This window comes from Empidonax traillii, unplaced genomic scaffold, assembly GCF_003031625.1.
Source record: "Empidonax traillii isolate 1590-97213 ecotype Southwest subspecies unplaced genomic scaffold, ASM303162v1 scaffold1155:size169172, whole genome shotgun sequence".
In the NCBI taxonomy this organism is placed as follows: Eukaryota; Metazoa; Chordata; class Aves; order Passeriformes; family Tyrannidae; genus Empidonax; species Empidonax traillii.
The window spans coordinates 33730-54427 of record NW_020956348.1 but is presented as its reverse complement, the minus strand read 5'-3'; the positions used below and the strand labels follow the sequence as shown (position 1 = coordinate 54427).

Sequence of the window (20698 nt, the reverse complement as noted above, 5' to 3'; positions counted from 1 at the left end):
GTGTCCCCACAGAGCTTAAAACTGACCCTGAAAAACACCCTCAGGAGGATCCACCCTAAACTTGAACGTGCCAAGGAGCCCATGCCCCTTCCTTGGGACCTCAGCAGGTCAGTTGTGGGCTCCAACTGCATCTCCCTGTGCCAGGTGGGCCAGGAATGCTCCCTCCCCTCAACCAGCTGCTCTCTGCCCTTGCCAGGTTTGCAGTCTTAAAAAAATCTCTCAGTCTTGAAGACTGCAAATAATTCCTTTGGGTCTTCACTCATTTTTCCAGCTGCTCAAACCGTGGGAATGACTGCTGGTGTACAGGAGTTATAGAGGAATCACAGGATCCTGGAATGGTTTGGGAGGGATCTTAAAGCTCATCTCATTCTGCCATGGGCAGGGACACCTTCCACCAGCCCAGGCTGCTCCAAGCCCCGTCCAACCTGGCCTTGGACACTTCCAGGGATGGGGCAGCCACAGCTTCTCTGGGCAACCTGTGCCAGGGCCTCCCCACCCTCACAGGGATCCATCCCAATATCCCATCTCTCTCTGCCTTAAGACAGTGGGAAGCCATTCCCTGTGTCCTGTCCCTCCATCCCTTGTCCCCAGTCCCTCTCCAGCTCTCCTGGAGCCTCTTTAGGCCCTGCAAGGGGCTCTCAGGTCTCCCTGGATCCTTCTCTTCTCCAGGTGAACCCCCCAGCTCTCCCAGCCTGGCTCCAGAGCAGAGGGGCTGCAGCCCTGGGAGCATCCCATCATCAAATCAGGAGTGACTGATTTCCCTGTGCACACCCTAAACCCTGTCAACCCCGGGGGCTGCTCCCCACCTCCTTGCCAGGTGTTCCCAAATTAGGAGCTTTTCTCGGCCTGGAACAATCCCAGCTGGCAGGGACAGGATGTGGCACTGCCATCTGCCCCAGCTGCCTCCACCATCCCCGGTCACCTCTGTTCCCAAAGCCGGGAGGGCTCAGGGGTGGCTCACCCCGGTGGTTTCGGCCAGGGAACAGCAGCAGGGGGAGGATGGACCGGCCGTGCGGTGCTCACACAGCAGGTTGGCCGGGTTGGAGCCCCGGGGCCGGTCCCGCTGGGCCGGTCTGGGCTCATTCCTGGAAGCCCCCGGAGCCGCGTTGGATTGAGAGCCAGGAGGGGTGAAGGGCAGAGACACGTTTAATACAGCGAGGGGCAACAAACACGGGGACTGCCACGTGTACAGAGCATCACAACACGCACCCCAGCGCGGGGGGATTCGCAGCCAACGCCCCGAGGCAGTGCCGGCACAGAGGAGGGAGCAGGACGGGATGCCGGGAAGGGCACCTGCAAAACACTCTCCGCAGGGTAAGGAAAACTCCTATTTATGTCTGAGGTGTTGGGTAAAAGTGCAGCACACGAAGGCTGATGGGTGCTGGGGAGGAGGGGGGGGGCTCCTTGACACAGCCCCCAGCAGCGATGGGCCATCGGTGTCCCCACGTCCCACCCCGGTGATCCACCCCATTCCCAGCGGGGCCCTGTGGGTGGGAAGGGCAGGCTCTGTCCCACCTGTGACATGCAAATCTCCCCTGGCACTTTTCGGCACCTCCCGCGCCCACGTCACCCCCCTTCATTCTTTGGCAAACAGGTTGATGAGGGTAATTTACAGCTCCGGGACCTGCCCGCGGCTGCCTCTCCCTTCCCGGCCACTCCTGGGACGTGGGATGGGCAGGGAGGGGGCTTGGGGAGGAAGGAGATGGGTCTCCTGCTCCTCCAACCCACCCCCAGCCCTCTGCCACCAGCTCAGGAGCCCCTCAGAGCCATCCCCCCCCTGCAGTGGTGGCACCAAGCCACAAAAGCACAGTGAACTCCCACCCAGGGACACAAGGGATGGGTGATGCAATTCCCCCGGGGGATTTTGGTGACCTGCAGGGTGTGTTCACCCACAGGGGAAAGGGCTGTGACATTTTATTCCCCCTCAGAGCGGGAATCTGAGCTGTGTGAAACCCCTGTCAGGTGGGAAAGGCAAAGCAAAGCAGGATGACCAGCAAAGCAAGGGCACTTCCAGAGAAACAAACTCTCCTTGGAATCTTGCAAAACTGAGTGCCAGCGGAGCTGAGCCACCACACCAGCCTTTCTTTCAGCTTCATCCATCTCCTACTGCTCCAGAGCCTTCCCAAAGTGTTCACCCAAAGGACCTGCCTCTGGCACCCTCTGAAAACCAGGAGCCACACCATGGGACCAGGAGCCACACCATGGGACCAGGAGCCAGGACTTGTCTGGGTAAGCAGCAAGTGTCCTCTGACCTGTCTCAGCAGGGGTTACACCTCCCCACCCCCAGGATAAAAGCAGGAAAGGCAATGCCAGTAGAAGGAATAATAAAATCCATTAAAAAAAGCTTTGGGCTGCTGGCTCTCCGACCACAGAAATACTAAAAATACCTCATTTCTGAGACCACCCGTATTTTACAATCCCTAAAAGACTAGACTCTTCCCCTAGAAAATTGAAAAAGCTTTAAAAACCCTCTCACCTTCACTAAACCTTTAAAAACCCCACGGGAGGGCTGAGGGAGGAAGGGAGCATGGGGCAGGGATGGGCAGCACTTTGGTGGCGGGCAGGGACCTCTCCTGTGCCCATCCCAGCCCATTTCCATGGACCAAACACCTGGAGCACCCCCAAAATTGAGGGGCTGTCGGTGCCCCCAGCCTCTGCTCCAGCCCCACAATGTCCCACCTCCCACACGTGTGCCAGTGAGTGCAGCAGCTGGAGTGAAGGGAATGGGGGGCATGGATGTCCTGCCCTCCCTGTGCTGGGCTGCCCTTCAGCATCCACACACGGAGGGCTGCTGGGAATGTCCACGGCAGTGGCAGTGTCTGTGCTGCCCCGGCTGGGCCCGAGCCCCAGGACAGGCAGGGAAAGCTTTGGGGTCACTCTAAGCTGGTGTGTGACTCTGGCTCTGCTGCTGAGGCCCAGAAGTGGGGAAGGGGCATCCCGTGGCCAGATGGACGATGGACACTAAAAACCAACCCCACCCTAATCGCTGATCAATCTGCCTAATCCAGCCCGGTGAGTGAGGGAAGCCTTGGCATACGGGAAGGGCAGGCGTGGAGTCAGCGCTGGGCTCCGAGGGGACCCGCTGGGACAAGGATGGAGCTGGAAAGGCGTGGCTCGCGCTCACTCCAGAGCCCACTCTGCCAACCACTGCTGGCACCGCGCCCGCTGCTCCTCCGGCTCCGCGCTGCCGGCTTCGCTCCGGGGCTGCTCCTCCTCACCACCACCCCCGGCCTCCTGGCCCTGCTGCTCCTGCTCCTCCTGCTCCACCTTGTCCTTGAGCTCCTGGATGGTGTCCTCCAGCCGGCGGGTGATGCGCTGGGGCTCCCAGTTGCCGTCCATGGCGGGGACGAAGGGGTCGGGCGCGCGCACCTCGATGAGCTCGCCGCGCGTGGGGATGCGCAGGTAGTAGGCGTGGAGCATCATCCTGTAGGGCCTGCTGTCCTGGCCCAGGCTGTACGTGAAGTCCCCCACGATGGGGTGGCCGATGGCGCTGCAGTGAACCCGCAGCTGGTGAGTCCGCCCTGGGGAGAGCGGGAGCGGAGGGATCACGGACAGGTTATCCCTGAAGCCCTGTCACAAGGTGACAACGCGCCAAGTAACACTCAACCCCCCTGAGCCTGGCAATTCTCAGCTTCCCTCATCCCTTTCCAGGCTCTGCTTCCACGTCAGAGCCCCCCCAGAGCTGCAGCCCCCACACCCCAAGCCCCACCTGTCAGGGGCTGCAGCAGCACTTTGGTCACGGGGTCTCCGCTGTAGGATCCGTGCTCCAGCACGATCAGCTCCGACTGGCAAGGCTTGGGATTTTCACAGCCTGCAACGAGATCCAAAGGGGGTTTGTCACCCCCCAGCGAGGCTCAGGGGGTCTGGGCGGTGCAGGGAAGGGGGTGGCTCACCCTCTGTCCCGTCGATGCACATCATGTGGGTCCTGCCCTCCGTGGTGTTCTTCCCGATGGCGTAGCGGATCGTCATCCGGCTCTGGCTGACGTGGCCCCTCACCTGGGAACAGAAAGGTGGTTTGGAACTGAGCTCTGGCATGTGCTCCTCACCAACCCCACCATGGCAGGAATCATGGAATCACAGAATGGGAAAGGCTGGGAGACACCACAGTGGGGACACCTGGTCCAACCTCCCTGCTCCAGCAGGGTTTTCCTAGAGCACGTGGCACAGGCATCTCCAGGTGGATGCAAGAAGCAGGGACCAAGCTGCAATTCATAGAATCACAGAATCCTGGAATGGTTTGGGTTGGAAAGGACCTTAAAGCACGTGGAATTTCAGTTCCAGTCTCTTGGCAGAAACATCTTCCACCAGCCCAGGTTGCTCCAAGCCCCGTCCAACCTGGCCTTGGACACTCCCAGGGATGGAGCAGCCACAGCTTCTCTGGGCAACCTGTGCCAGGGCCTGTCCACCCTCACAGGGAAGAATTCCTTCCCAATATCCCATCTCACCCTGCCCTCTGGCAGTGGAAGCCACTTCCCCTTATCCTGTCCCTCCATCCCTTGTCCCCAGTCCCTCTCCAGCTCTCCTGGAACCCCTTTAGGCCCTGCAAGGGGCTCTCAGGTCTCCCTGGAGCCTTCCCTTCTGCAGGAACCCCATCTCAGCCTCCCACAGAGGTGCTCAGCCTGCCCAGAAGGGCAGCCCCGAGCAGGCCCTGGCAGGGGGGGCTCACCAGGGCCAGGTAGGCTTTGGTCACCAACCGCTCCTTGAAACACTTGTAGGCACTTCCCGCCGCCGCCTTGTTGAGAGCCACACACAGGGCCCCACTGGTGGAGAAATCCAGCTGGTGGCAGAACCTGGGGGGGAGACAGGGGTGGAGGAACCTCCTGGGGAACTTGTGGGTGTCCCCAGCCCGGGTGGGTGCCGGGCCGCTCACCTGAAGCCGTAGTAGGTGTCGGGGTCGGCGAGCTCGGGGAAGCGGTGCCGGAGCTGGCTCTGCAGGGTCAGCGTCTCGTACCACATCTTGCTGTCGATGCGGATGTCCCAGTGCTTGTTGACCACGATGAAGTCGGAGCTCTGGTACAGGATGGACAGGTTGTCGATGGTGCCCGGCTCCATGGCCAGCGCCCTGCGGGAGTGAGATGGGAATTGGGGTGAGAGGGGTGGCGGGAGCCTCCACTGCAGGGTGGGTGTCACGGGGGTGGGACAGCACCTCGGACAGTGATGGGACCCAGGCAGGACGGGCTGGGAGCGGGGCCAGGAGAGGGGCACCCCATAGGACCGGAGAGGTTCTGGTGCTGTGTGGTACCAGTGTCACCCTGCAACCAGTGCCACTCTGCTCGGCCCAGAGGGACACCAGCGTCACCCTGCGTGTCCTGGTGTCACCCCGATGTCACCCTGCATGTGTCCCGCAGCCCCCCGGTGTCACCCCGTGCTGGCGCGGGTCCCACAGCGGTGCGGGTGCCACGGCCCCGGTCCCGCAGCCGCGCCGCTGTCACACCGCACAGCTCCGCCACCGTCCCCGCGTCACGCGTGACCTCCCCGCGCTCCTCGCTGGAGCCGAGCCGCGATCCCGGCGGCTCCGGTTGGGTGAACGGGGCGGACGGCGGGGACACGGCGGAAGGGACACGGACACGGCGGAAGGGACACTGCGGAAGGGACACAGCCACGGCGGAGGGGACACTGGGGAGGGCACACTGGGGAGGGGACCCGCGACCCCCCGACACCCCGGCCCCGCTCCCTCCCCGCCCCACCTGCGGCGCCGTCCCGGGCGCTGCCGGGGCGGCCGCGGCTACATCGCCTCCATCGGCCCGGGCCGCGCCGCAGCCAATCAGCGCCGCCCCCGCCGGCCCGGGCAAAGCATCACGTCCAATCAGCGCCGCCTCCGCCGGCCCGGGCAAAGCATCACGTCCAATCAGCGCCGCCTCCGCCGGCCCGGGCCGCGCGTCGCGCCCAATCAGCGTCGCGGACGCCCCCTGCCCGGCGGGGCCGTGGCCAATGAGCGGCGGGGCGGGGCGCGCGGGGCCCATGGCGGGCGCTGTGGGCTCCGCCGACGATGGGTTCTACGAGCGCTTCGCCGCCGAGCTGGAGGTGCTGGCGGAGCTCGGAGGTGGGCGCTGCTGCCGGGCCGGGGCTGCCACCGGGATGCGGGGGGCGGGGGGGGCCGGCATGGCCGTGCGTGGCATGGCCGTGCGGGGCCGCTCACCGGAGCTCTCGCCCCCGTTGCAGACGAGCCGTCCCCGCCCGCCCGCCCCAAAGTCTCGCAGTTCCGGGGCAGGAAGGAGCGGCCGGAGGAGCCCGAGCCCCCCGGGGACTCCCCCTGCAGGAAGAGGGAGCGGGACTGTGCCCCCGCCGAGTCCCCAGCGCCGGCCGGACCCCACAGTAGGTTGGAGCCGGTCCCCGGCGCTGCCGGGCCCGGTATCCCCTCGGTATCCCCCCGGTATTCCCCCCCTGCGCTCAGCACCCCCGGTACCGCCCTCCCTCAGCCACGATGCTCCTCTGCCCCCCTCCCCGGCGTCTCTCCCAGCCCCGAAACCGAAGCGGCAGCGCCTGGAGGCCGTGAAGAAGCTCGATTTTGGTGCAGACGATGAGTTGGCTCCTGATGTCTCCTGGGATGGGTGCCCAGAGGCACTTCTTGCTCCCCAGAATACCAGGTTGGCCACCTTGAACCTCATTTTTAGCAGGGGCGAGGGAAAGGGCCCTTGGCCCCCACCTTCAAGGTGGGGCCTGCTAAAAGAATTTGGTGTTTTCCAGCTCGAACCACCTGGAGATGAGCGGCATGACCCCCCTGCAGACCACACCACCCTCTGAAAAGAAGTGGGTTCTCAAGAGACCACCCATCCTGGAGGATTACATCAATGTGACCTCCAGCCAGGGCACCAGGGTCTTCCTGGTCCTGAGGGACGATCCCTCCCGGACAGGGGTGGAGGTGAGGGGGGCTCTCCAGGTTGGGTTTGCTTCCCTGTGTTCTCCAGCTGGTTCAGGAGGGGATTGTTTGTGCTGTGTCCACACAGCTCCCAGATTCCCTGGGCTGGAATGCACGGAGGCCGCTCCACCTGCTGGGGGTCCCTTTCTCCTATCTGAAGGAACAGGTGAACCAAGAGGTACCACATCTCACACCGACCTTCCTTGTCTTTCCCTGCCCTTCCTGATAACCCCAGGACTGGCTCCCAAATCGCTGTTCCCCCAGCCGTGGGTCACTGGGGTACCCCTGACCCCGCTCTCCCTCTCTCTGTGCCCCAGCGTCTCAGGCACGTTCAGAAGGTGTCACAGCAGCTGACAGACATCATAAACAGGTGAGATGTTGGGATGAACTCCCATCCTTCCCCTGCCACGCTGCCTGATGTGCCTCCCAAGACGCTCCATGGGGTCCAGATTTTTGGGACCTGCGAGCGGAGGAACCTCTTTGCCTGGGAAATCTGGGTGTAATTCCCAGCCCCTTCCCTGACTCCCTGGGTGGTTTGGGGCAAGTTAATTCTTTCTTGCAGTTGCCTTGAGAGTGAGCCCAGCACGGAGAGCCTGGATCCTGGTGGGGACACGGATCCTGAGGAGGAATCTGCCCCCCATTGCCTCTGGGTGGACAAATTCACCCCCCGGCGCTACATAGAGCTGCTGAGTGATGATGTGAGGGGCTGGGAGAAGGGGGGGCTGGGACTGGGAGGGGGTTTAGCACCTCTGTAACTCTGTGCTGTGGGATCAGGGTGTTGCCTTTGGAAGTGCTGGTCCTTCCTGGGAGCAGTCCTGAGTCCTGGAGAGCTTGGGATGGCAGTGTTTCAGCTGGAGGCTGTGGACTTTCTAACAAAAGGGATTGGGAAATGGGACCAGAACAGGACAAAAAAGCCTGGGAAGACTTTAGCCAGGAATTGTGGGCTAGTTTGGGAGGTTTTTTTTGAATATCAGAAGTTTTACAGGGAGTTGGAAATGATGGAAGAAGCTGAGAAGTGCTGAGTGGAGCCAGGACAGAGGAGGGACAGCAGAGATGGGGCTGATATAACTTGTCCTGGGTTCCCCTGTGGGATGGTGGCTGAGCTGGAAAGGGGAGCACCGTTCCCATACTGTCCCAGGAGATGCCAGAGGGAGCCCTGAGCAGCCTGTCCCGTGGAGGAGAGCCTTCCTCTGTCCTCAACCAGATCCTTCTGAGATTCCATGGATTTTTCCCGCTTTCCCCCACCTGCAGTACACAAACCGCTGCCTGCTGAAGTGGCTCAAGCTCTGGGACACAGTGGTGTTCGGGAAGGAGAAGGCTGTGAAGAAGGGCAACCCCAGCACTGCAGCTCATCCCCCGTTCAGCCATTCCAAGGAGCACCCAAATAAGTGGAAAACGAAGGTCCAGCTCACAGAGGAGATCCTGGAGGCTGAGCTGGACCAGCACAAGAGACCCAAATACAAGGTGAGCAGCGCAGGACGGTGCTGGGGGGGTCCCCTCATCCTGCCAGCGGGGTGAGGAGCAGGTCATTCCCTCCTTGGTGGGAGCTGGAGGAAGCTCTGCCAGGCTGACCTGCCCCCTGTGCCACAGGTAGCCCTGCTCTGTGGCCCCCCTGGCTTGGGAAAGACCACGCTGGCCCACGTCATCGCCCGGCACGCGGGGTACAACGCCGTGGAGATGAACGCCAGGTGAGGCCCTGCCAGGCCAGAGGGGACACCGGGGGCAGTGCTGTCCCTGGGGTGATGCTGTCCCAAAAGTGATGGTGTCCTGGAGGTGATGCTGGAGGTGATGGTGTCCCTGGGGTGATGATGTCCCAGGGGTGATGCTGGAGATGATCCCGTGCTGGAGGTGATCCCATTCCAGAGCGGGCCCCGTGCCACAGTAACCCGGCACACCTTCCCTGCAGTGATGACCGCAGCCCCGAGGTGTTCAAGACCCGCATCGAAGCTGCCACGCAGATGAAGTCGGTGCTGGGGGCCGGCGAGAAGCCCAACTGCCTCATCATCGACGAGATCGACGGCGCGCCCGCGGTGAGCCCCAGTGAACCTTCAGACTAACCCCTTCACTGTTCCCCCATTAGCAGATCACTCCCTGTTCCGTGAGCTGTTTTGTGCCTCTCAGCAGCAAGAATTCATCCCTTCTGCCCTTGATTTGTTTTCCCAAGGCGTCCATCAATGTGCTGCTGAACATCATCCACCGCAAGGACGTGGAAGGAGAGGGAGCGGCCGGCACGGGCCGGAGGCGGCAGCGTGAGGGTGGGTTGTTGCTCAGGCCCATCATCTGCATCTGCAACGACCAGTGAGTGTCACCTGTGTGTCTGGGGGGACGGAGAGCTGAGACCCTGCCCTGAGTGAGGAGGTGGTGGCTGTTGGTTTCTCCCTTTGAGTGGTGCATCTCAGATCCTGAGGGCAGTTCTGGGCTCCTCATGACAAGAAGGACTTTGAGGGCTGGAGCATGTCCGGGGAAGGGAATGGAGCTGGGGAAGGGGCTGGAGCAGCAGGAGCAGCTGAGGGAGCTGGGGGGGCTCAGTCTGGAGAAAAAGGGGCTCGGGAGGGACCTTCTTACTCAGAGCCCTGTGCTCCCTTCCCAGGTACGTGCCGGCGCTGCGCCCGCTCCGCCAGCAATCCTTCCTGCTGCACTTCCCTCGCACGGCCCCGGCCCGGCTCGCCCAGCGGCTCAGCGAGGTGTGGCACAGCTGAGGGCCCCCTGAACCCCCCTGGCTGGCCAGCCCTCCCTGCTGACCCCCTGTCCTGCCCCCACAGATCGCCCTCCAGCAGGGCATGAGGGCGGACACGGGGGCACTGCTGGCCCTGTGCGAGAAGACGGAGAACGACATCCGCTCCTGCATCAACACCCTGCAGGTACCGGGGTCACCGGGGGGTTGGGGGACACGGGGAGCTCTGGCCTCAGATGGGGATGGAAGGGAAAGAACTCTGTCCTAGGCAGAGCCCTGAAATACCCACCCTGTCCCCTGGGCTATTTCAACTCTGCACATGGGAGGAAGGGGGAGACGCCGCTGTGTCCGGGACCCCTAGAGTTGTGGGGATCCCCCTCCCTCTGTGCCCACCTCTCCAACCCCTCACTCACATTGCAGTTCCTGCACGGCCGAGGGCAGAAGGAGCTGAACATGCAGATGGTGCAGACAATGAAGATTGGCTTGAAGGACCAAAACAAGGGGCTCTTCTCCATCTGGCAGGAGATCTTCCAGCTCCCGAGGTTGCAGAGGTAAAAGGAGGGATTTGTTAGGTCTGGCTGGGTGCTTGGGCTGTGCTGCTTCCTGGTATTTTGGTTGCCCAGAGAAACTGTGGCTGCTCCAGCCCTGGAAGTGCTCAAGGCCAGGTTGGACGGGGCTTGGAGCAACGTTCTGTGATTTTTGTGATTCCGTGATCTCCTTGCAAGACCTGGGGTGGAGAAACCTGAAAGGTCCTGGAGCTGCTTCTTCAGCAGTTTTGTATTAGTCATAGAATCCTGGAATGGGTTGGAAGGAACCTTGAAGACCATCCAGTCCCACCTCCTGCCATGGGCAGGGACACCTTCCACCAGCCCAGGGTGCTCCAAACCCCATCCAACCTGACCTTGGACACTCCCAGGGATGGGGCAACCACAACTCCTCTGGGAAACCTGTGCCAGGGCCTCCCCACCCTCCCAGGGAAGGATTCCTTCCTAAAACCCAAACCTAAACCCATGTTCTGTCAGTTTAAAGCCGTTCTGGATGCTTTTTGTCCACTTCATTTAGCTCCCAATAATTTGGCACTGGCATTGCCTTCAGTTTGCAAGGGTCCAAATATTGCTTTGCTGATCCCTTCAGCACTCGGGCACCCTCAGCTCTTCCCTTTGGGCTCCCCCCAGGCACAGGATAGGGATGGACCCCTCTTTGCCAGCCCAGCTCCTGGCGGGTGATGAGGACCTGTCACACTTTGGGGGTTCCTGTGGCTTCAGCTCCTCCTCCCAGCGCTTCCACCACATCCTGCACCTCGCCATCTCCTCGGGGGAGCAGGAGAAGCTCGCCCAGGTAAGAGCAGGCAGGGGCAGAGCCAGGCCCCTTCCTGGATTGTGCTGGAGCTTGGTGGGAAGCTCAGAATGCCAGTCACTTGCTCTGGCAGGACCTCCAACTGTGTAATCCCACCTCCCCTTCCAGGGCCTGCACGAGAATTTCCTGTCGGTGAGGGTGCGGGACTCCAGCCTGGGCTCGGTGTGCCTGGCCCTGGAGTGGCTCTGCTTCTCTGACCTGCTGGGCCGGGCCGTCCTGCACGGCCAGAGCTTCCAACTGCTGCGCTACCTGCCCTTCCTGCCCGTGACCTTCCACCTGCTCTTCGCGGGCTCCGCCATCCCCCGCCTGGCCTATCCCAGCAGCCAGCACGAGGCAAGGCCGGGGGGCTCAGGGGGGTCTCTGTGCCCCATGGGGTCTCTGTGCCCCGCAGGGGGTGGTGGCTGAGCTGTCCCCACCCTGTCCCCAGGCCCTGGCCAAGCTGACCCGCATGCAGAACCTGGTGGTGTCCATGGTGTCGGGGGTCACGCCCGGCGCCCGCAGCCGCGCGGGGCAGCAGGTGCTGGTGTTGGAGGTGCTGTGCCTGCTGCTGGACATCATCGCCCCCAAACTGCGGCCTGTGAGTGCCCCTGACCCCCCCTCCCTGCCTGGGGGACGTGTCCCCTCTGCAAACCTCACCCTGAGCGCTGGGGACAGGCATCTCCTGGGCTGCATCGCCCAGGCTGAGCCGTCCCAAACTTCCGTCCCACATTCAGGGATGATTTGATGTTGCAGCTGATGCAGAAGTTGGAGGGAAGCTGAGGGCATGATTCTGAGATACCTGACTGTGTGGAGGGGTCTCAGACCCCACCTGGGTGGGCTTGGCTGAGCAGGGCTTTGGGGAGCTGTCACAGTCCCTTCCAGCCCCTGGGTCACTGCACCCTGGGAATGGTGTGTGTCCCCAGCAGGGAACTAAACGTGCTCTGAACAGCTTGGGTGTGAACTGTCCCTCCTCACGCAGACAAACCCCGTGCTTCGGGCTGTTTGTGTGTTCAGAAGTTACTCTGGGTCGGTGATGCTCTGCCCTCCCTCCCAGGTGAACACCCAGCTCTACAGCCAGAAGGAGAAGCAGCAGCTGGCAGAGCTGATCAGCACCATGCTGGCCTACAACCTCACCTACCACCAGGAGCGCCTGCCCGAGGGCCAGTACGTCTACAAGCTGGATCCGTAAGTGCCCAGGGGAGGGGACGGTGTGGGGCTCAAAACCCTTCCCTGGGAGGCTGGGCAGGCCCTGGCACAGGTTGCCCAGAGAAGCTGTGGCTGCCCCTGGATCCCTGGGAGTGTCCAAGGCCAGGTTGGAGCACCCTGGGCTGGTGGAAGGTGTCGCTGCTCATGGCAGGGGGTGGCACTGGATGAGCTTTAAGGTCCCTTCCAACCCAAACCATTCCAGGATTCCATGATGATTCTGGGATGATAAGAGCAGAGAGCTCAGGAAGGAGGTGGAACTGCTGGCTTTGCTCCATCCACAGCGTGGTCCAGCTGCCCCACCATCCCTCAGGCTGAGGCTGGAGCAGAGCTGGTTTAGCTTTAATGGGATTAAAGGAAAGGAAGCAGCTGCCTTTGGCTCTCACTGGAGCTGGCAGAGGGACTGAAGCCACCAGAGGACAGAGCTGGTCCACCTGAGCTCATCACACAGAGGAGGTCGCTGTCACCATGGTTAATTTCTAAATTACCAGCTTGGCCACTGCTTGACCTGGCTGTGGCTCTGCTCTGAGCACAGCCAGAGCCATCAGCTCTGGGGAGCCTTTGGAGAGGCAGCACAGACCATCCTTAATGCCTTCCTGGGCAAAGTTAATTACAGAAATGAGCCTCTGTTAAATCAAGCAGCTCTATCTAATTACACTGAACTGCTTTAGTGTGGTTCCTTCCTCGTGGAAAGGCTTGTGGGGACTGGAGGGATCCATCCTCTGCTGTCCCCCCATGCCATCCCCCACATGGTCATGGGGACATTTTGGGACACTGGGAGCCACTTTTTGGCATTGCTTTGCCTGTTTTGTGAGTTCTGAGCCTGTTTCCTGGCTGTGCACAGAATCACAGAATCAAAGTTGGTAAAGACCTTCGAGATCATCAAGTCCAACCAGAAAATGATGGGTACCATGGGGGTGTCACATCCCAGTGGCACCTGGAAATTGTACCCAGCATCTCTCTGGCAAACGAAGCTGTTGCTGACAGCAAAACCTGTGTTTTCTCTTTATAACTTTTTGAAACATTGATTTGACAGCTAATTTCTAAATGACTGCAGAGCTGTCTGACAGGGGACTTGGCTCCCTTTATTTTAAGGGCAAGAATATTGAATAAATATGAAATATTTAGAGCTGGCAGAGGGACTGGCCCAGCTGGGGTCGATGCAATAGTGAAACAGGCCTAACTCCAGAGCTGGTGCCCCAGGTCCTGTTAAGGCCCCAAGAGCTCTGATGGTGCAGGATTGCTGTTCCTGGCTGTGTTTCCATCACCCACCTCCCCAGGGGCCCCTCGGGACGATGTGAGGGTCACGGTGCCACTGGTGCCCGGGCCGTGCCGTGCCCGTGGGGTTTTCAGGGCAATCTGCTCAGCCCAACCCCGCTGCCACTTCCTCTTTTTGCCATAAAACCCAGATTAAACCCCCATAATCCCTCCTGCATTCCCGTCCAGCCCCCTGGCCCCACCCGGGAGAGGGCAGCGCTGGGGTCACTGAGGGAGGATCCCACTGGGGGGTGGAAGGGGCAGGGCTGGGGGGTGATTGGGCTCCCTGCACAGTGCTGGGTTATTCTCAGGTTATTCTCTGTGCCCCCCTGCTCCCCCCTGGCCGTGCTGCAGGAACGTGGAGGACGTGTGCCGCTTCCCGGAGCTGCCGGCCCGCAGGCAGCTCAGCTACCAGGCCAAGCAGCTCATCGCCAGGGAGATCGAGCTGGAGAAGATGAGGAGGACGGAGGCGCTGCTGCAGGCACGGAACCCGGTAGGGAGGGGCACTTCTGGGGGGTGGCAGAGCTGTGGGTGTGGATGAAATCCTCAGGGATGGCGTGGGGACGCGGGTTTTCCAGAGCAGCCGGTGGCTTTTACCCTGCCGGTGGAAATCCAGGATTAACCCCCCCCTCTCAGCCCTGTGCCTGCACAGCTGCCTCTGGGCAGCACATCCCTGCTGGGGGGCTGAGCCCCAGCCTTTGCAGGAGTTCTGGAAGGAAATGCTCACTGGGAGGTGAAGCTTTGAACCTTCCAGCTCTCCAAGGAGGGTTGTGAGGAGCTGGGAGTTTTAGGTTGGGAATTCGGGTCCGTTGGGCTGCGGTTTGTCTGTGTCTGCTCTTCCCTGCCTGCAGCTTTCCTTCCTGCTTCACTTCCAGAGGTCCCAAAGCCCCCAGGTGGAGCAGAGTTAACTCTGCCCACTGCCAAAACCTCCCCTGGAGGCAGGAGAAGGTGGAAAAGGCCCAGAAACATCTCAGATGTGGCTGGTGCCCGCCCTGGTGCCATGGGGATAATTAATCCCTGAGAGCCCCTTGTTGCAGGAGCAGAGCTCCCAGGGGATGTGTGGGGCAAAGAGATGCTGCAAAAACATCTCTGAAGGCTCCTTGTTTACCGTGAAGTCCCAGAGAAGGGGACTCCAGCTGGGGCTGGTCCCATGTGCTGCCACCAGGCAGAAAATGGTGGAAAAATCCTTTCCAAGCCCGCGGGATGTTGCAAACCCAGCAGCAAATAGAGGGGCTAGGGGGGGAAGGGTGACAACTGGGTGGCAGGGCCGAGCTCAGACACCCCAAGGGGACCCTTGTTCAGGTCTCTCCTCCCCACAGGATCCCGGGAATGGCCTCAATGAGGAGCGAGGGGACACGAAGCTGTTGGGGACCCCCAACCACCAGCAGCGCCTGGAGCACATCGTGTGGAGGGCGGCGGTGGAGGACAAGGTGAGGGGCTGCAGTCCCTGCCCCAGTTCCAGCAGCGCCTCCCTGGGCTGCCAAACACTCACTGGCTCCACTGGAATCTAATTTTTTCAGCCCAGTTTCTTTTAATAGCCCAGTTGAGCACCGTGTGTCCCGTAAAGGCATCGCTGGGACTGCAGCTTTGGGATGAAGTGGATCTGGGTGACGTTACCAGACGTGCCCTGTGAAGCTTTCGGGGCCGGGGGAGGAAAGAGATCTGGGTATTTGGGTTGAAATAGCTGACCTTGGGCCCTGGGGAAGCTGTAGGTTGGGAGGGCTGCTCGGGAGCTGTGGAGAGGTGCATCCATCCACTGATCCCACCCTGGGCATCCCAACAACAGTCAAGGGAAGCAGAGGTGGTGCCCTGGCACTGCCCCTCTCCAGGGCTCGGCTTCCAGCCCTTGGCTGGCTGTAAAACCCAACTTCAGCACGATCCCCCTGAATTTGAATCTGTTTGCATCCCACCCAGCCCGCTGGCCCTTCCTGCGGGATTTGCATGTGGCTCCTGCTCTCCCTGGAACTGCCCTGGGGTGACTGAGCCTCACCCAGGCAGGAACTTCCCTTCTTTTTGGCCATCTCCAAAGGGGAGCTGGAAGTGCAGGTGCTGCAGAGCCAACTCCCCTCCTGCTCTTTGCCTTCCACAGCCCGAGATGGATTTTTTCGGGCGGCCAATTCAGCGCAAACAGGCGGCCCCAGCGCCGGGTGGGTGACAGGGACGGGGGGGGCGTGGGTGGCCCCAGCCCTGGGTGGGTGACAGACGGATGGGGTGGCTGTGGGTGCTGCTGGGAGCTCCCTTCATTCCCAGTGCCCACCCCAAAAAGGGGCTCTGACCCTCAGCACCGTCCCCAGGGACCAGAGGGACCAGTGGGGTGGGGAGGGGGAGTTGGGTGAGTTGGGTGAACAGACCCCACAACAATGGGCAGGGGGGTTCCTGTGGGCAAGTCCGTGGGTTTTGGCACCATCCCATGGGAATTACGGGTGCTGAAGGGTTTCCAGGATCCAGGACACATGGGAGCATCAGCTCTGCCCTTCCCAACCCTCCCATTCCTGGCAGCAGCTCCCTGATTCCCCCCTCTCCCCCCAGCCTGGGCACACGTTGGGACTTTAAAGTTTCCTGCAAGTTTTTGAGGTGGATTTTTTCCCCCCTGCAGCCCCTCAGGCCTCCAAGGGAGAGTCCCTGGAGCAGCAGATGGGAAAGGCCGTGGGGAAGAGCGACGTGTGGTTCCGGTTCAACGAGGGGGTTTCCAATGCTGTCAGGAGGAACATCTACATCAGGGACCTGCTCTAGCAGGGCTGGAGCCAGGAAATCAGCCTTGGAACTCCAGGGATCAGCTGGATTTTTTGGCTCTCTAACCCATGGATGGGCTGTGTGTCCATCATCTTTGTTTAGGGTTTTTTTTATTACCGACTTACTTTGTTTAGAAAAAAACGAAATAAAATATGTCTAAAAAAAATTATTAACGAAGTATCGTTCTGTTTATTAATAAACCTTTAGTTGTCATACTGTGCCTGGTTTGCTGCAAAATGAGATATCCTACAGTATACAAAAGTATTTAAAATCACTGAAAATGAGGGGGTTTTTTTTATAAAAATTTTCTTTACAAGTTGCAAAATGTTCCTGTTTGTGATGGCAGAGGGGGGTGAGGTCTGAGATGAAGCTGCAGAAAAACCCCGGAGAAACCTTTGCTGCTCCTGCCCCCCCCGGGGGGCTTTCCCATGTCCCCCCTCCCCCCCAAATATAAAACCACTTCTAGCACTACAAAGAAGGAGACAGGTGAGGGCAGGGTTTTGTTCAGGTTCTCATGTTGGAACTAACTAATAAAAAAGTACATTCAGCAGGGGGAGCGCAGGGGGGGCCCCTCACAGGATGGTGCATTTGCCTTTCTCCACCCAGGGGTTGTTTTTCATCAGCTCCGGGTTCAAGAAGGGATCCTCGGGAATTCCGTCCTCGATCCACTTCACAAACCTGTGGAGAGGGACAGGAGGGGTGGGCACAGCCCCTGCTCAAAGGGTTGAGGGGTGTAGGGCAGGGGCTGTGGGGCAGCAAAACGGGAACTGGGGGAGGGGGGCTCAGTGTCCGGGGTAAATCCTGCACCCTGATCCCTCAGGAACGATGCTGGGGGAGCAGAAAGGTGCAAACCAGGAGGGGAAACCCCCACCCATGGCTTGACTTTACAGGTTTAAGCCTTTTGGAAAGAGGGGACCTGCACATTGAGGGGCTCTCGGGGTGCCAGGGGGTCCCGTGGCTGCTGCCACATCCCAACCAGAGCTTGGGGTGGCTGGAAAGGGGTTGGCGTAGGGGGGGGCTTTGTGGAGAGGAACAGGGGGGGCCCAGGGGGGCTTTGTGGAGAGGAACAGGGGGCTCTGGGGACACTGGTGGGTTTGTGCTGCTGGGGCTTGGAGGGTTTTAGAGCCATAAAGGAGAAAATCTCCTTTGGGGACCCCCAGGGGATTTGAAGGGGGGGGAGTTTGGAGTGGAGAAGAGCCGGACTGTGCTCACAAGGGATGGGAAGGAGGGTGGGAGGGAGGGGGGAGGTGGGCACCCACTCACTCAGGTATGGTCTTGGAGGACATCTCCCTCTTGTAGGCCAGCTGGTACTTGAGGCTTTCCACCTCCTTCTTCCACTGCGGGAGGTCCCACTCGTCCATGGCGGGGTCTGAGGGCCCTGTGGGGCTGGGAATGGGCACCGTGGGGTCCTGTCCTGCCCCGGCCCCCCCAGCTCTGCACCCCCAAAGAGGGGTCCCCCAGGATGGGCACAGATGTCACCACGCTCCGGGGGAGGTTTCCAATCCCACCGCTGGCTCCAGGAGACTTTGAGGCTGCTCTTCCCTGTGGGTGTGAGGCTGGCACGGGCAGGTGCCCAGTGCCCCCCTCTCTTGCAGCCCAGGGGCACATGCAAAACCCAGGACACCAGCCAGATTTGACTGAAATTTGGATGGTGGCGTCGCTCGGGGCAGGGAGTGTCAAATAGCCCCCGGAGGCTGTTTATGGAGGGGGGGTGTTTGTCCTTTTCCTGCCTGGTCACAGATCCCAGTGGGCCAGGAGGGATTTTGGGCGTAAACAGCCCTGGAAATGGCTCGCGGCGATGGTGAGCACTGATTTGGGGAGCAAAGCAACCCCCCCGACCCCCATTTCCCCCCAGCAGTGGCCCTGGGTGGGGACGTGAGTGATGGGGAAACTGAGGCACAGCAGCTGATGGGGCACAAGCAGCAACTCAGCCACGTGAGACCCTCTGCGAGCACCCGTGTCCCTGTGCCACCCCAAAAACCGGTGGCACAAGGGGACCCCAGACCCTCCGGGCGCTCCCCGGGTGATGATCCCCAAGGATGCCCACACGCCCCGTCCCGCCCCCCTGCCCAGGCTGCAGCCCGCAGGAGAAGGTCAGGGAAGGGCTGGGGGTGCTGGAGGGGGGTAAAATCCATCCCCCCAAGGCACAGCTCAACGCCAGCCCCGCTCCGGCACAGCTCGGCAGCTGCTCGGGCTGCCCCAGCTCCGCTTCTCCGCAGAGCATCCCCCGAAAACCAGCCGGGAGAGGGATGAGCCCCCACGCTCCGGCCTCTGATCCCCGGAGGCAGATGGGGATCAGCATCCCCATCCCTGCTCCAACCACCCCTGCTCCGGGAGAGAGCCCTGCACCTACCTGTGCGGGGGAAGGAGTCAGCGGGATGGCAGCGGGGCCGCGTCCGGCGCTCGGGAAGCCGCCCTGGCCTTGCCCGCGTCCCTCCCGCGAGCGCTTCCCTGGATGGTGGCGAGCCCAAATCCTCTGTGTAATCTATTAATGCACGGCTGGTCCAGCTGCCTCCGCCACGGCAGGAGCCGGATAATGGGAGCGTCCTCCCCCCGCTGCTCCCGGGGGATTTGGCTCCGCGGAACGTGAGCGCGCCCGGGATGGCAGCGCAGCCCCGGTACCCGGCACCGAGCTGCCAAATTGGGGTTATCCCGGCCCTCCCCCCATCCCCCAGGGGCAGAAGGGCCTCCGGGAGGGAGGGGGGGTGTGGTGGGACACGGCGGAACCCCAGGGAGGCCCCGCATCCCTCCCTGGGTCCCTGCCTGCATTCCCAGCAGCATCCCTGCCAAAGCCGGCTCCCCGCGCCTTTCCCGCTCGCCTGTCTCGGGATGTTGGGGCTCTTCCCGCTTTCCTGGTGCTGCAGGGGTGGGAGAGGCTGGGGGGGCACCTGGGGAGGGGGTGGGTAAGAAAAGGGGCAACAAGAAAGAGGGATAAATGCCCAACTGAACATATGGAGGGTGAAAGGGCAGGGTCAGCACGAGGGGAAAGGGCAACGTTCAAAAAATATCGATGTGGGATTTGTAGGGAGCCACAAAACCCTGGAACAGTTGGGAACCGATTAAAGCCAAGATAATTGATGAGAAACCACAAAGAGGTGACACCCAACACAAATCCCCCTTCATTAAACAACACATTAAAACTGAACTTCAGGCAAACTTTGCTGCTTAAAAAAACCCCAAACCAAACCAAAACAAGGTTTGCTCAAAGGAAAAATTGCCCAAATCCAGCCCCTAAAGCTCCTCTTTCCTGGACCTGTGGCCTTACAGGAGTTTGTCCTCTGAAAAATACACACACATAAATATATATATATAAATATATGAAATGATATAATACAATCATAGAATTATGGAATGGGTTGGGTTGGAAGGGACCTTAAACACCATCTCATTCCATGATATGATATATTGTATTGTGTTATAATGTATTGTGTTATATTATTATGTTATAAGTGCATATACACATATAAAGTCGAGTGTCTTTATATATACACATACACGTATTTATATACATACATACACACAACTATATATATCAAAAATATGCATGGCAGTGGGAAATATATATTCATATTCCATGCATGTGTGGAAACACAATCCAATTTATACCATATATCAGATTTTTTATGTCTTATATGCTTTATAGACAATATACAATGCACAGAAATACATGCAGACACACATAGACATGTTTACATTTATGTGTGTTTGCATATCTATATGAACACATATATAAAGTTATTATATATTATATCATAGAATCATGGAATGGGTTGGGTTGGAAGGGACCTTAAAGATGATCTCATTCCACGATAATATATTATTATATTGTAGTACATAATTTATTATTTTTGCATTATATATAAATATAATATGTATATATATTTCTGTAAGTGTGTATATATATATAGGCATCTTCTCTATATAGGCCAGATATGGGAAATATTAAAAATATTAAATAAATATATAAAAATACATATTAAAATATACGTTTGATTTCTCAGCCCAGCGTGCAGGTGCCAGGAGGAGGCTGGTGCTGATCCAGGCTCCCTTCCACCCTCATCCCTCATGGATAATCGATGGAAGAGCCTCCCTGCAGCCTCCTGGAGCCACCAGTGCTCCGGGAGAGGAGGAGGCAGGAGTTGGGGCCGGGCCAGGATCGATGGAGCTGTTCGGGGCCAAACCCGGAGCTCTGCTCTGCTGGAGCCACCCCCCGACCCCGTGGGGCTCCTCCAGGGGTCCCCCGGCCCCCCGTGCCCACGATGGAGGTCGGTGATGCCGCAGGAGTCGGGATTATCCTCCTGTTGACATCAGCCCTAATCTCCCTGCGCTGCCTCCCCACAGCCCAGCACGGGCTCGGCTTTAAGGGCAAAACATCACCGGGGGTGGGGGATTGGATTTCCGTGGATTTGCCACGATCTGATGGCACCGGGGGGGAATTCAGGAGCCCCCAAGGACCCCAACCACGAGCCCAGGGGGTTCAGGTCTGTCCCTCCTGCCAGAGCTCGGTCCAGGAGCAGCTCCACGGCCGGGGCTTGTCTGGGCAGGTGGGACCAGCAGCAAATGTGCCCCAATTTGGGGGGCCCCAACCCTGGTGGATGGTGGGGGGCAGCCCCTGGCACAGCAGATTGCAGGGCCTG

General features: G+C 59.9%; 3 protein-coding genes across 4 annotated transcripts; 1 reads left to right on the top strand and 2 right to left on the bottom strand.

Annotated features, from left to right (window-relative positions):
* Positions 1–2739: 2739 nt before the first annotated feature.
* Positions 2740–5770, bottom strand: RPUSD1 (RNA pseudouridine synthase domain containing 1). Its single transcript, XM_027905432.1, has 6 exons — positions 5688–5770; positions 4871–5062; positions 4667–4790; positions 3894–3996; positions 3710–3811; positions 2740–3521 (listed from the first exon to the last, which is right to left on the bottom strand). Exons 2-6 carry the CDS (start codon positions 5050–5052, stop codon positions 3121–3123), a joined length of 912 nt encoding a protein of 303 aa, XP_027761233.1. The 5' UTR covers positions 5053–5062; positions 5688–5770; the 3' UTR covers positions 2740–3120.
* Positions 5771–5961: 191 nt separating this feature from the next.
* On the top strand, positions 5962–15213 carry CHTF18 (chromosome transmission fidelity factor 18). Its single transcript, XM_027905429.1, is given in 22 exon segments — positions 5962–6043; positions 6163–6315; positions 6461–6587; positions 6688–6862; positions 6918–7037; positions 7177–7229; positions 7422–7557; positions 8111–8323; positions 8450–8547; positions 8766–8889; positions 9024–9157; positions 9450–9543; positions 9622–9720; positions 9954–10084; positions 10709–10871; positions 10998–11222; positions 11317–11466; positions 11923–12053; positions 13683–13821; positions 14648–14783; positions 14786–14946; positions 14948–15213. Coding segments are annotated over 22 exon segments (2904 nt in total). The 3' UTR covers positions 15008–15213.
* Positions 15214–16248: 1035 nt separating this feature from the next.
* On the bottom strand, positions 16249–18805 carry GNG13 (G protein subunit gamma 13). Of its 2 annotated transcripts, none has more exons than XM_027905426.1 (3): positions 18415–18805; positions 17325–17439; positions 16249–16739 (listed from the first exon to the last, which is right to left on the bottom strand). In XM_027905426.1, exons 2-3 carry the CDS (start codon positions 17420–17422, stop codon positions 16634–16636), a joined length of 204 nt encoding a protein of 67 aa, XP_027761227.1. In that variant the 5' UTR covers positions 17423–17439; positions 18415–18805; the 3' UTR covers positions 16249–16633. The 2 variants fall into 2 exon arrangements, with proteins under 2 accessions (XP_027761227.1, XP_027761226.1); XM_027905425.1 differs by having other exon boundaries at positions 17325–17447; positions 18415–18803.
* Positions 18806–20698: the final 1893 nt, after the last annotated feature.

Excerpts from the sequence above, each read along its gene's own strand:
- RPUSD1 (XM_027905432.1), bottom strand. The coding sequence starts at position 5,052 with ATGGAGCCGGGCACCATCGACAACCTGTCCATCCTGTACCAGAGCTCC. Across the intron at positions 4,791-4,870 it reads GACACCTACTACGGCTTCAG|GTTCTGCCACCAGCTGGATT; the intron begins GTGAGCGGCCCG and ends TCTCCCCCCCAG. Across the intron at positions 3,997-4,666 it reads CCAAAGCCTACCTGGCCCTG|GTGAGGGGCCACGTCAGCCA; the intron begins GTGAGCCCCCCC and ends TTCTGTTCCCAG.
- GNG13 (XM_027905426.1), bottom strand. The coding sequence starts at position 17,422 with ATGGACGAGTGGGACCTCCCGCAGTGGAAGAAGGAGGTGGAAAGCCTC. Across the intron at positions 16,740-17,324 it reads TCCTCCAAGACCATACCTGA|GTTTGTGAAGTGGATCGAGG; the intron begins GTGAGTGGGTGC and ends CCCTCTCCACAG.